Below are 13,303 nucleotides of genomic sequence, written 5' to 3'. Positions count from 1 at the left end.
AGGGTGGACACCCTCCTCCGGGGGTTGGACTGCTGTTGGATTCTATTCATAAGGTGAGGAATCCACAGGCAGATGTATTCATCAGAAGAACAAGTTACTTACCTTACCTTACACTTTTTCTGGTGGATACAGTATCTGCCTGTGGATTCCTCACTAACCCACCCGCCTCCCCATTCTCTACCCTTTTAATTAAAAATTAATTAATTAATTGTGGGTTTATATAGCGCTAGAATCAACTCCCGGAGGAGTATCTCCACACTTCGACCGCTGGGGAACCCGTCCTGGCTCACCCTGAGAGATGGTCCCTAATGGGTATCTCTAAGGTGCGACCAAGCATCCCCGGCGGTCTGGGGGGCCGTTGTGAAGATGAGGCAAGCTAATGCCCAGAGTTGCCGAGTGTGGTCCCTGACTAGAGTAGGCACCGAGGCGAGAATTATCGAGCCCGCTGACCCTGGTCCACGACCCTGCCGCGTCGGGAATCGAACCCTGGTCCCGGGCCGTCCTCTGCTTACGGGTCTGCCGCCTCTAACCAGTGAGCCACACCACTCCACCTTACCTTAAAAGAGGTATTGGTTAATATGGTTGTATCATATTGTCATTTTGTATGGACTCTGTTTGCCTTTGTGTAGGCTAATAGGAAATGTTTGCTTTCTTTTGCTTTCCTATGTCACTTTACACTGTGTGTATTTGTGTGGATACTGTATACTATGTATGCAATGTCTCTATGGTCAGTCCACCAGTTTGCCTCGGAGGCACGGAAAAAATGGGTGGAACTGACGACATCACGCCGACGTGGCCCTCTTATGGCTCCAGTGAAGTCATGCGGAGCCGCGACTTTCCCGGAGCAGACATAGCAAAACCACAGAAAGAAATAATCCAAAATACAAAGTATCTAGCAGACAGTATAGAGAGTCCCAGAAAAACAGTTTGTGACGCCAGCGCGGAAAAAAAGGGAACTGACGTCATCACGCCGGCGTGGCCCTCTTATGGCTCCAGTGACGTCATGGGGAGCCATAGCATTGTGACTACCTCGTCGGTGTGGAGAGCTAGGAAAAAGTTTCTGCGGAATGCTGGCGCAGGGGATATTTATAAGGTGAGGAATCCACAGGCAGATACTGTATCCATCAGAAAAAGCGTTACCGAAGGTAAGTAACTTGCTGATTGCAGAGCACTCCTCATTCCGCTCAAACACTGACCAGTATACTTTTATGAGATGCAACACTGGATCTTTTTCTAGACCCAGTCCTGTAGATTAGGTCTTTCAACTAAATCATCGAACCGGTCATTCCATACTTGAGGTCGATGTTGGGCAAAGAGCATAAGTGGGTGCTCAATAATGGCATTCTTTTAGACATGTTTGATACAGGAAAACTGCATGCATCGCTGTTTGCACTTCCACAGAAAATGCAAAATGCTCTTTTCATAGTTTGGTCGAAGACCTTCGTCATACGTGAAAACCACTTCTGTTAACCCGATAGTAAAAGTATATTTTGTTTCAATGGAGGCATCTAATTGCCCATCTGTGTCAAATATTTGGTGATTTTTGCTTGGTTTCCGGTTGCATTTTTCAAGCAAAGATCGCTTGTTGTATTGTCCTGGTTCATCTGAAATTGTGCGTGTTCATTAATTGTTAAATTAATTTTGAGTGATGGTGTTAAAGATGAATCTTCAGATGGATACATATTCCTGCAGATTCATCACCTTATTGAATACTCTGTCCAGACTTCCAGGGTAGTACAGAAAAGTTTTTCCAAGCAATGAGAGCCCAGCAGTGCTTATTTGGCACCACGCAGCTTTAGCCATGACTCCATTTCCAGAAGTGATGTCACCCGAGGTATATTAGGAGCCAACCAGCTCGCTGACATCCGTTTCTGTTTTACCTCACCTCATTGACCTGGTCCGGAGCTGCCTCTTTCTGTCTTCCTGAAAACATTGTCTGCTTTTGAAAGCAACAAGGGCAAATGTCTACTCCCAGTGCAATTTCCAGGCCTTGCAGAATTATTTTGGATTCCCTCTAAAGCTAGTAATGTGATTTTGGCCCCATTACGTTGTATGTTTTAGTGTACTGTGTTGTGTGTTCCAGGTAAGTGAGCTGGAATCTTTGCTGCTTGACTTGCTTGAGCTTTCCATCTCTCAAATGGGTCTGGATGCCGATAGGTGAATGTGAAGTTTTGAATTTCCACATATTGCAATTTGCTTTGGCTTCCCTTTCACTGATCTTACTCTGGTAAAGGAGATTTTAATGTGGCCTGTAATTTGCTAGGGTCAATTTATTTTTTATACTTTAATCATTGATTCATTATTCCCTTTGCCAAGTATTCATTAATAATGCCTATGATTTCAGAAATGAATGTTAGAAAGAATGTCACCCTTCCTCCCCTTAATGTGCTTCTTGCCTCGCCAGGGATAGTAAGCAATCTTTAAGGACAATTGCAATACTATACAATGTGAGGGTGAGCAGGAATCAGCAAGTTAGAATGATGTCTGGATTTTTTTCTGTCCGCTTCCTTACCGCCTCCTTTTTCGATGAAAGTGAACATAAAGGATGTCTATGATGCCTAGTACTTGGGAGGGGTATGAGGATACTAGTGGATTATTATTGCTATAGGAGGCTCTGCCTCTCCCCCTGCTCTGCCCAACTACTTGGGTCGTGCAATTTCATGACAACAAAAGAGATTGCTGTGGAGTTCATCCCTTCTGCAGCTCTCACATTGATAACCACATAGCCTGTGTTTCTCAAAGCTCTGAAAGGAAGTGGCTGATTTATTTAAAATGTTCATGAAAGTAGTCATACATTAATATTTATAGACCACTGACGCTTCTTTTTTTCCACCGGCTCTCCCACATTTTAATGTTATCTACAAAAGGTGAATATTCCACTATATTAACAGAAGATTGTGATAAATGTATGGCATGTGCACATTCATGACTGAAGTGTTGCTTAGTGCACATTTTAAAGTACAAATATTTTTCAGAATTGCAGTGGAAAAACTTCACTCTGTTGATGATGCATTCAGAAGACAGCTTGAATCCGTCGTAGCTTCTCATCAAGCAGAACTACTGCAACTCTCAAATGAAAAGCAGAAACAAATTGAGGCAGCAAATGAAAAGGTAACCTATTATATGTATTTATCAAGATCAAATTGAATCAAATATAGCACAGCTAAATACATTCTTAGTCAATAAAGTTCCTTACATGCTAATTGACGTGTACCCCTGACCAGGGTGCCCAGGCTGTGGTGATTCTGGATCCTTAATAGCGATTTTTGGTCATGGTCGAGCCCGTATCATCCGTGGTTGCCATTACCTAGGCCTTTCTCATGGTTTTTGGTCTTGCTTAGAGTGGGAGGGGTCCACAAATCTCCAACCGTGTGCAGTGAGAGTCTACTAGGAGCACAAGCGTGCTGGTGGTAGCATACTGCGTTTTAAGTCATCGTTATCAGTAGAGTGATAAGGAGTTTTTACCTGTCACAAGAGTGGGGTGTAAAGGGCCCACTCGTGTTCCGCTGTTGTGTGCTTAACTCACCCTTGACCTATGTTGTTATGAATGTAGCGCCAGACAGTGCACCCTTGTTTGCGTGTGTGTGCACTGTGATGTAAAGGTACCCCTGAGTGGTGCCGTACATAGAAGACTTATCGTTTCTGTGTGAGCACACTGTGATGTATGGTGCAGTAAATGGAAGCCTGCACACATATGTTGCGTGTGCTTGCAGGGACGTGTGTGAGTGTCAAGGGCAAAATACAAGGAAGCCTTTAAGTTTCATTTAGGGAGATGCAGTGCCTGTTGGAGAAGCATGTGGCGGTCAAGTAGCCCCCCAGACAGATTTCTGGATTCCTGCATTCCCGACAGCTGGCTAGGACACACACTGGAGGGAGGAAGAGCCAGGCCCTTTCTTCAAAAAGGCTCTTTGATTGTGAGAGAGGGTACGGGTCTAAGGGACCTAGACACATCTCAGAAAGGAGATATAGCTAACAAGAGAATCTTAAAGAGTAGGGCTGGGGGGCCTTTGCAACCTTTTGATGAACCTAAACTTACCAGATTCTTGCCTTGTGTTTGCCGCCGCCAGAGTCACAGGGGAAGCATTGCTGGTCTGCTAGTCTCAGGAGAGGAGACTAGTACTACATTCCCCAGCAGCCTTAGCAGTGCGCATGCCGCCCACACCTGAAACAGCGCCAGGAGGTGCATAAAAGGGACACAGGGCTCCCACAGCGCGGGAGCTCAACTTACCGGGTTCCTGCCTTGTGTTTGCCACCACCGCCGCCAGAGTCACACTGGGAGCATTGCTGGTCTGCCGGTCTCAGGAGAGGAGACCAGTACTACATTACCCAGCCTTAGCGGTGCGCACGCCGCCCATGCCTGAAACGGCGCCAGGAGGCACATAAAAGGGTCACAGGGCTCCCGCAGCACCCGTCAGAGACTGGAAGAGGCTGAGCAGGGCCACCCCCCTAAGAAGCTCCAACTTCTATTCTGTGCCGAGGTGAGTGTAGAAATACCACGACATGGAGAAACATACCATTATAACAAGCTCCCACCCCTCTACCTCCATAGACAGCATGATAGAATGAGCAGTTAATATTGTTGCAAATGAGATCGAGCTAACTGAGAGGCGATTGTATTAGATCCCCCCCCCCCCCCCCCGATGCCAAATCCGTTCAACAGTACTACTAGACATTCACCAAATATAAAGGGTGATTGCAACATAGAACATAACCAGAGCAATCAGGGCGATAAGGGCAATGGAGCCCTCGAGGATCACCCAGTAGTGGTCTGCAAAAAGGACATTGTACCAGACATGCATGTCTCCCCGAACCCAGTATTCACAGGGGCAAAAAGAAAACTGGCTAAACCGACCAGCTCTAAGAGGAAACAACACCCTCCTCTTTAAAACAACAACGCACAGCCCTGAGCTCATGGATTCCAGCGATTGTGGAGACTGCTGATGTGACTGTCGACTTAACTTTATCAGAACCATTCAATCATTCTACTTTTGCTCAGACTGAACCCACAGCAGCTCCTCCAACCCGCCCTTGATCTGGTGACATTTCAATCGACATTATAGTGGAAACTGTATATGAGCATATTAGAGACCTCGTGGACAAGAATTTCACTGCCCTTAAGAAACGTTTAGATCGTTTGGAGTCATTGACAAATAAATTGAATACACATACTAATATCTTTAAATCAACCACAGAACAAGGGGGGTCTTCCAATGCGCAATCCCCTAGTGCAGTGAAATCGAACCAACAACCGCAAACTCCGACACCTATGCCCCCCCTATAACAGTGCATGTGGTATGTGTAACAAAGCAACGAAATGTCCTCTACCTAAACCCATTCCTGCTCAGAATAAACCATCAACTACAGGCCGCATGAACAGCCCAAGTGCCCATACCCATCCAGCTAATTATGTAGCCACTGCAAATTCTATAAATAAAGCCACTTCAGGGTGTAGCACTCAAAGCGCAACCACCGCTATCGAAATCCATGATAGCGGAATGTCTGCTGATGCCATTCGAGAAGTTCTTAGCTAACCACCAGCAGCATGTCCCTATGTCCTAGTCTTAGCAGGCGTTCCCCCTCTAAGAAAAAATCAGACTGAAACTTGGGATCAATTGCAAAACAAAGCTCTGACTGGCTTGTCAAACACAAAGGGTTTAGGGTGGCAAACATTAGCGACATCATTATGGTGCGCAGGGTGGGGTGGGTTGGACCCTCATTAAAGAAAATTGAGGGAGACTGTGTTTTCATTAACTTTCGATGACCGTCACTAGCAAGATCGATCTTGATGATACAGGAGTTTAACAACATCATTCCAACCCTCATCTGGTCACTGCCCCTAGGTTTTTTCTATAAACCAACCCCAGAACCAAACATCTTTGCCATCCCCCCTCATACAATGCATAACAGGTTTCCCGCCCTGTCTGGTCTAGACAGCCTGGATTGACTGATGCCCATGCCAACATTAGCTGAACCCGCTCCCATTAGTTCCCTGTCCAATTCCTTGGGACATGTTATCCAAGAACCATATGAATCAAACCTGCATGTGCTAAGCTGGAACGTTGCAGGCTTGGCCTCTAAATTAAACTCTGGGTAAATATAGTCCAAAAATATGACATCCGCATGTTCCAAGAAACCTGGGCTACAAGGGATCTATATCTAGAAGAGTTTGAAGGTTTTAAACATTGTACCCGCTCCTAAAGTAGGCCGCCCATCAGGCGGACTCTCCATCTGGATTAATATCTCCTTAGGTGGTAGTGCTTTCAAGCCTTGATCTACACATGGGACCCCAATTTGCTTTATCGCTATTTATAATAATGACTTTTTAATCTTACCAAATATGAATTTTATTAATTTGTTTAATTTTATTGCCAATTTACAAAGTCAAAAGGCGTCCCATAAGTTGGTTGGAATTTGCTTAGGCGGTGACACTAACACCAGGATTCCCAGGGAAAATGAATTAGCTACTGTACCCCGGCTTACGAGCACCCATGCAAAAGGGGGACAGAATTGTTAGATCATTTGTCTAATCATAACTTATTAAATGTGATGGAAATCGCTGCTGTATGTCACAATGATAATTGTTTAATACCTACATACAGGGGTCGGGTTGCGCCTCTACCATTGATTGTTTTTATATCTGTCACACTTGAAGATTTTTTTTATTAAAGTCCGAGGTTTTATCTACTGTACAGGGCGACTATAACCCGATTTCAACTACAATTATATTTGCCCAGAGACTAGATTTTGTTAAAGAGCCTGGGGCCAGTAATCTAGTGCCCTCGACTGATAATCTAAGAGTGACCTGGAAAGGCATTGATAACAAAAATTTGTTTTCCAAAATGATAAAAGCAACCCATCACTCATTGATAATTGTCTGTCACCTAGTGATCCTAACCCAAAGGCAATAAACGCTTTTAGTCATCTGTGCTGGCATCAAACGATTGATTTCTAGGCCTGCATTAGATAATAATCTGAACCAAAATGTTTTAACAATGCCTGCTTGCAAGCAAACCGAGAACTCCGTGCAGCACTCACAGCAACACCAAGGGATGTAACTCTCGTTAAGTCTCTCAGGTCACACTACAAACAAGTGGCCAGGCAAATAAAGACGAGATCCTAAAAGAACTCTGGGACGATCTTGCCTGTGCCGCCAGTCTTAACAATGGGAACGGTTTTTGGGCAGCAGTAAAATATATGAGGTCCCCATAGGTCTTTTTTTCAAGATTTATATAGCCCCATCCTAGAGCGAGGAACCTTTAAACTCCCAGGGTGTGTCGCAGATGTTGATATCCGTGTCAGATGTTGAGGATGCCATTTATCAAAGCCTGGGTAATAAGGCGCCTGGTCCCAATGGGATTTCTTTTGATCTTATCAAGCATAAACCCGAATTCTGGGCACCCCTTTTGCCTAATGTTTTTAACAATTTAGCAAACACTTTTATCCCTTCACATGGACTACCAGCATTTTTGTTCCGATTTTTAAAAAAGCAGACCGATCCAACCCTAGCTGCTACAGACCGATCTCCCTGATTGACAATACATTGAAGATTCTTGGGAGGATCCTGTTTAGCAAAATTGTGTCTTGGGCTGAGGGGGAACACTTTTAAAATAAGTGCCATTGAGGTTTTAGAAGTAAATTGGGAACAATGGAACAGTGCCTAAATCTTAATCTGATTGTCGGCAAATATACCATAGCCCAGAAGTCGCCCATTTACTTGGCTTCTATGGACCTCACTTCAGCCTTTGACTTTAACAGGTCACACTTGTGGTCAGTTCTTTTAAAATATGGGTTGGATGAGGTTTTAGTTAATTTTCTTGCACAGGGATTTGAAGGCACGGGTGAGGATTGGTAAGGACGGGGAGGTGTCAAGGGACATCAATATTGGTAGAGGGGTCAGGCAGGGGTGTGTACTGGCCCCTCTCTTATTTATTCGATATATTAATGATTTACACAACGTAGTGTCTGAACTTATTAATGATGTTCCGAGAATCAACGGTAATACACTCCTCTCATTGTACGCAGATGATATGGTTATAATGGGTCTCACACTGAATGCACTACGCACTTTAGTTAAGGGTTTCGTAGATTTCATGGCTGGCTTAGACCTTTGCACTAATTTAAAAAATCATTCGTAATGACCTGTGGCCCTAAAAAGCACCTTATTAATTCAATTACCTCAGGTCCAGAACGCTTGTTACGCACTTGCACTTTCCCATACTTGGGGTTAGTATTGTCTGACAATGGCTCTTGGACAGGCCATGCGGCTCATAGTAGAAGTACATTTTCAAAGGCGATTAATTCAATTTTGAGCCTCCTGCAACCCAAAGGAGCTGAGGTAGTGCTATCCATGAGTAAAATCTGTAAAACACTGTGCATTCCGACCGCACATACGGCGTAGAAGTTTGGGGCTTTACAAAATGCAGTGGTATCCAGGGAGAGGAAAATAGATTTTGCAGGAAACTCTTAGGGGCCCTAAATTCCTCCTCACAATTTGTATGCTATAACGAATGAAAACTGCATTATATTGAGAATTATATTAGGTCCCCGTCCCGCTATATTTTGGTTAAAAGTCAGGCAAAACTCAGCAGCTACTCTGACGAGAGACATAATAGTAGACTGCCTTAAATGTGATAAGGGAGGGAGCATACCCTTGCTTGCCGCTGTCAGAAAAAGCTTGAGCAGCTTGAATTTGGAACACATTTTTCTAAACCCAACTGACCTGGAGGGAATAAGTAAAAACACCCTCCAAGAGGCCTTATAGGAACAATATAGCAACACAAGAGACACTTAAGAGCTCTCTAAATCATCAGTTGTAAGGTACATGTCTTTGGTGGATGCTTATAGCCCCCCCATCACATCTGCCGTCCAGCTACTTTTTAAAGAACATAGGCCGGTTGGAGAGAAGTTTGCTCTTTAGCCTTAAAGCTGGAATCTTAAAATACTCACTTTGCTTCCCTATTAGCTTTAATATCAATCTTTAGCAAATGCCCTGCCCCTGTGGCACATGCAGCAATCAATCTATGTTACGCTTTTTATTTTCCTGCAACTTTTATCAAAAATACACCAAACAATTTCTAATCCCCTTCTTTAAGGCTACTGCTATTATTGATTATAGAATAGCCTATTTGGAAATTCTTAAGCTCAATAGAGATGATCTGATTTTTTGTGTAAGGTCTTTCTTGAGAGTGGCAGTTCGTTCACATGTTTCAAAGAGCACCCCCTAATCCAGCTAATTGTATTCAATCTCATTATGCTGTTATTTGATTGGAGTTATAAATATTTATTATGGGATGGTGCTCCGCAAGAAACTGATGTTCTCTACATTAGAATCCTCCTTTTATTATTATATTCAATTGCACTTCGTATTATGCTGCTAAAACTATTTTTATTTGATTGCACTTTATTACAATATGCTGCTATTCATTGAACATTTGATTGCACTTTATAATACTATGCTGCTACCTCTTAAGGGTTATATACTCTTTGTGTTCCAACGTTATCCATGATGTTGCTGCTTTGAATATTAAGCCCCTTTTTAACATATAGATGTTATTCTTTGATACAAACTACAAGCCCCTACATGCCTACTGTTTATATACTGTGCATTGTTTATAACTGTACTTTGCTGGTATTTTAATCTGTACTTTTATGGCTATTCATATCCGAATAAAGATTTATTGAATTGTATTGATAAACCTATATCAGTAAGTCTGACATTCAGATGTGATCTTCTAGTCAATCCCATGGCTTGTTTTTGGGACTGTCAAGTTTGGAGACACTCCTGCTGCAACAGACTGCTATGTAGATGAAGGATGAGACAAAGGAATGGCCTCTTTAAAGTGGGCAATCCGGATAACATAAACTTCAATGTCTCAGACACTAAATTACATTTAGGTCTGGAAAGATTATGAAAAGGGGAGTTTAAGCCTCCCAATTTTGTCAGTCTAAAGTTGTTCATCATAGTGCAGAAGCTTGGCGCTATGTCTTCCTGTTGTGTCCAGGACTGGTGACTGAGGGTCTGCCAGTCTCCCTGCTGAGTTAGTCGACATCACCCAGGAGAATCAAGAACACCCCTTGCCCTGGAGCCTTGAGAACCAGCTTGACTGACCGAGACCAGTGAGCCCTGTGAGATTTTCCGGAGGGAGCGAGATCCTGCAGAGTGAATCCCAGGAAGCAGAGTGTGAGATTCTGGTTCATCGGAATCAGTGTACTGTTCAGGCTGCCTATTCATGTTTGCTGTGTTGATCACAGCATGCTCGGAGGGTGGAAAGGGGGGGAGGGGGGTCACAAATTAGATTTAACTGCAGTATTGATTAGGCTGTCTGCCCTATGTGTAGTTTGTGTCCCCTGTGTGCCAGTTGGGGGCTGCAGTTAAGAGTAAGGGTCGTTGTCCTGGTGCCAAGAGGAGAGCCTTACCCCTGTGCAGCACCATGACCTGTGCAATCACCTTATTGTGCTATTGGGACCCCCTTGTACCAGGAGGGGCCGCAGTGAAGATTGAAGGCTGTCGCCCTGATGCATTGCTGTAACAAGAAGTGGTCTGTTGCTCTGTGCAGTGCACTAAATAAAGCAGTCATAGTCATGTGTGCCCCTGTGCAACCCCGGTATGCCAGGAGGGGACCATGCTAAAGCAGCGTGCAGCCGCCAAGAAGTGGGCTGCGGTACCTGCGGAGGAAGAGTAACACGTAATCCACCGAGCCCATAATTACCTAGGACCTGCCTCAATCAATCAATCAATCAATCAGTTAATCTGTAAAGCGCACTACTTACCCGTAAGGGTTTCAAGGCGCTGGGGGGTGGGGTGGTGCTGCTGCTACTGGTCGAAAAGCCACGTCTTGAGTCGTCTCCTGAAAGTAAGCAGGTCTCCGGTTTGTCTTAGGTTGAGGGGGAGGGTGTTCCAGGTCTTGGCGGCGCAGTGGGAGAAGGACCTGCCTCCGGAAGTGGTTCTACGGATGCGCGGGACCATGGCCAGGGCGTGGTCAGCGGAGCGGAGTTTCCTGTTGGGTACGTAGAAGGAAAGTCGACTCTTGAGATAGGCTGGGCCGCTTTTGTGGAGTGCCTTGTGTGCGTGGATCAGGAGCTTGAAGGAGATTCTTCTGTCGACGGGGAGCCAGTGCAGGTTCCTCAGGTGGGGGGTGATGTGGTCGCGGCGCGGGACGTAGAGGATCAGGCGTGCAGAGGTGTTCTGGATTCTTTGCAGTCTGTTGATGAGCTTGGACGGGGCTCCGGCGTAGAGGGTGTTTCCGCAGTCGAGTCTGTTGCTGATTAGGGCCTGGGTGACTGTTTTCCTCGTGTCTGTCGGGATCCATCTGTAGACCTTGCGGAGCATACGGAGGGTGTTGAAGCAGGTAGAGGAGACTGCGTTTGACTTGTTTGATCATGGTGAGTTTCAAGTCGAGGATGACTCCCAGGTTGCGTGCGTGGGTGGTAGAAGCCGGGGGTGTCCCCAGTGATGCAGGCCACCAGGAGTCGTCCCATGCTGAGGGGTTGGGCCCGAGAATGAGGATCTCTGTCTTGTCTGAGTTCAGCTTAAGTCGGCTTTCCTTCATCCAGTCGGCGACAGCCTTTATTCCCTGGTGGAGGTTGGATTTGGCGGTGGGGGGTCCTTGGTGGTGAGGGAGAGGATCAGCTGCATGTCGTCAGCTTAGGAGATTATGTTGAGGTCTTGCTGTCGGGCGATGCGTGCGAGTGGAGCCATGTAGACGTTGAACAGCGTCGGGCTGAGGGAGGATCACTGTGGGACGCTGCAGATGATTTCGGAGGCTTTGGACCGGAACGGGGGAGGTGGACTCTCTGAGTTCTGCCGGAGAGGAAGGAGGTGGTCCAGTCCAAGACCTTGTCTCGGATCCCTGCTCGTGGAGGCGCGTGCGTAGTGTGCGGTGGCAGACAGTATCGAAGGCGGTGGAGAGGTCTAGGAGGATGAGGGCCGCCGTTTCGCTGTTGTCTAGCAGGATCCTGATGTCGTCCGTGGCGGCGATGAGGGCGGTCTCGGTGCTGTGGTTGCTGCGGAATCCTGATTGGGATGGGTCCAGGATGCTGTTGTCTTAGAGGTGACGGGTGAGCTGGGTGTTAACTATCTTTTCGATGACCTTTCCTGGGAACGGATACAGGGAGATGGGCCGAAATTTCTTGAGGTCACTCGGGTCCGCCTTGGGTTTCTTCAGTAGGGTGTTGATCTCTGCTTGCTTCCAGCTGTCAGGGAAGGTAGCGGTCTTGAAGGAGAGGTTGATGATGCTGCGCAGGTGGAGTGCGATGGAGCTGCCGGCTTTGTTGAAGATGTGGTGTGGGAGAGGGTCAGACGGGGAGCCGGAGTGGATTGTGCCCATGGTCTTGATTGTGTCCTTGATGCTCACGTTGGCCCAGGTTGTCAGGGAGTCGTGGTCGATGGGGTGCGGTGGGTCCGGCGTGTCTAGGCCTGTAGGGGTCGTCCGGGGGTTGAAGCTGTCATGGATGTCGGTGATCTTGCGGTGAAAGAAGGTGGCGAGGGAGTCGCACAGGGCCTGCGATGGCGGGATGTCGTTGGCGCTGGCGCTGGGGTTGGAGAGTTCCTTCACGATGTTGAAGAGCACCTTGCTGTTGTGTGCGTTGTTGTCAAGGCAGTCTTTGAAGGAGGTCCTTTTGGCGGCCCTGATGAGGTGGTGGTGGTTGCGGATGGCGTCTTTGTTGGCAGCCCGGCTGTCCGGCGTCTTGTCGCTGTGCCATGGGTTCTTCAATTTCCGGCAGGTGCGCTTTGATGCTGGGAGCTATGGGGTGAGCCAGCTGGCTCTCTTGCTGGTGTCTCTGTTGGTTGGCTTTTTCAGCGGTGCTAAGGTGTTGGCGCAGTCGTCTGAGGGTGTGTGCACCATCGTCTTGGTTGGTCGGTGGGTTGAGTGCGAGGTTTGTCTGTAGTTGTTCTTCAGTGACTTTGCCCCAGCATCGGCGGGGGGTCTGTAGGGTGCGGTGGTGTGTGATGGGTTTACGGAAGGTGAAGTGGAGGCAATGGTGGTCTGTCCAGGTGTGTCCGGAGGCGTGGCTGAAGGCGACGTGGGGGCTCGAGGAGAAGATGGCATCAAGCGTGTGACTGGCGATGTGGGTCGGGGTCGTGACGAGCTGTTTTAGTCCGAGGTTGTCGATCAGGGTGGAGGAGTTGTGGTTGTTGTTGTTTTCCAGATGATAGTTCAGGTCTCCGAGGAGGATGTAGTCGGTGGAGGTCAGCGTGTGCGTGCTGATGAGGTCGGCGATGGAGTCGCAGAATTGTGGTCGGGGTCCGGGCGGTCTGTAGACGAGGGTGCCTCTAAGGGTGGTCTTGGGGTCCGTGTGGATC

At 46.8% G+C, this 13,303-nt stretch overlaps 1 protein-coding gene across 6 annotated transcripts in view; it reads left to right on the top strand.

Moving 5' to 3' along the window:
* LRRCC1 (leucine rich repeat and coiled-coil centrosomal protein 1) overlaps positions 1–13,303 on the top strand; it is a 481,085-nt gene that overhangs the window by 431,761 nt on the left and 36,021 nt on the right. For all 6 annotated transcript variants that reach the window (XM_078687089.1, XM_078687090.1, XM_078687091.1 and 3 more), the window contains one exon: positions 2,976–3,111. In XM_078687089.1, the coding sequence (XP_078543215.1) occupies positions 2,976–3,111 (136 nt within the window). The remainder of the gene's footprint in view (positions 1–2,975; positions 3,112–13,303) is intronic.

The sequence above is a fragment of the Lissotriton helveticus genome, chromosome 4_1 (genome assembly GCF_964261635.1).
Source record: "Lissotriton helveticus chromosome 4_1, aLisHel1.1, whole genome shotgun sequence".
NCBI classification, from domain to species: Eukaryota; Metazoa; Chordata; class Amphibia; order Caudata; family Salamandridae; genus Lissotriton; species Lissotriton helveticus.
Note: the sequence above shows the minus strand (reverse complement) of the source record. Positions and strands in the feature narration are given on the sequence as shown.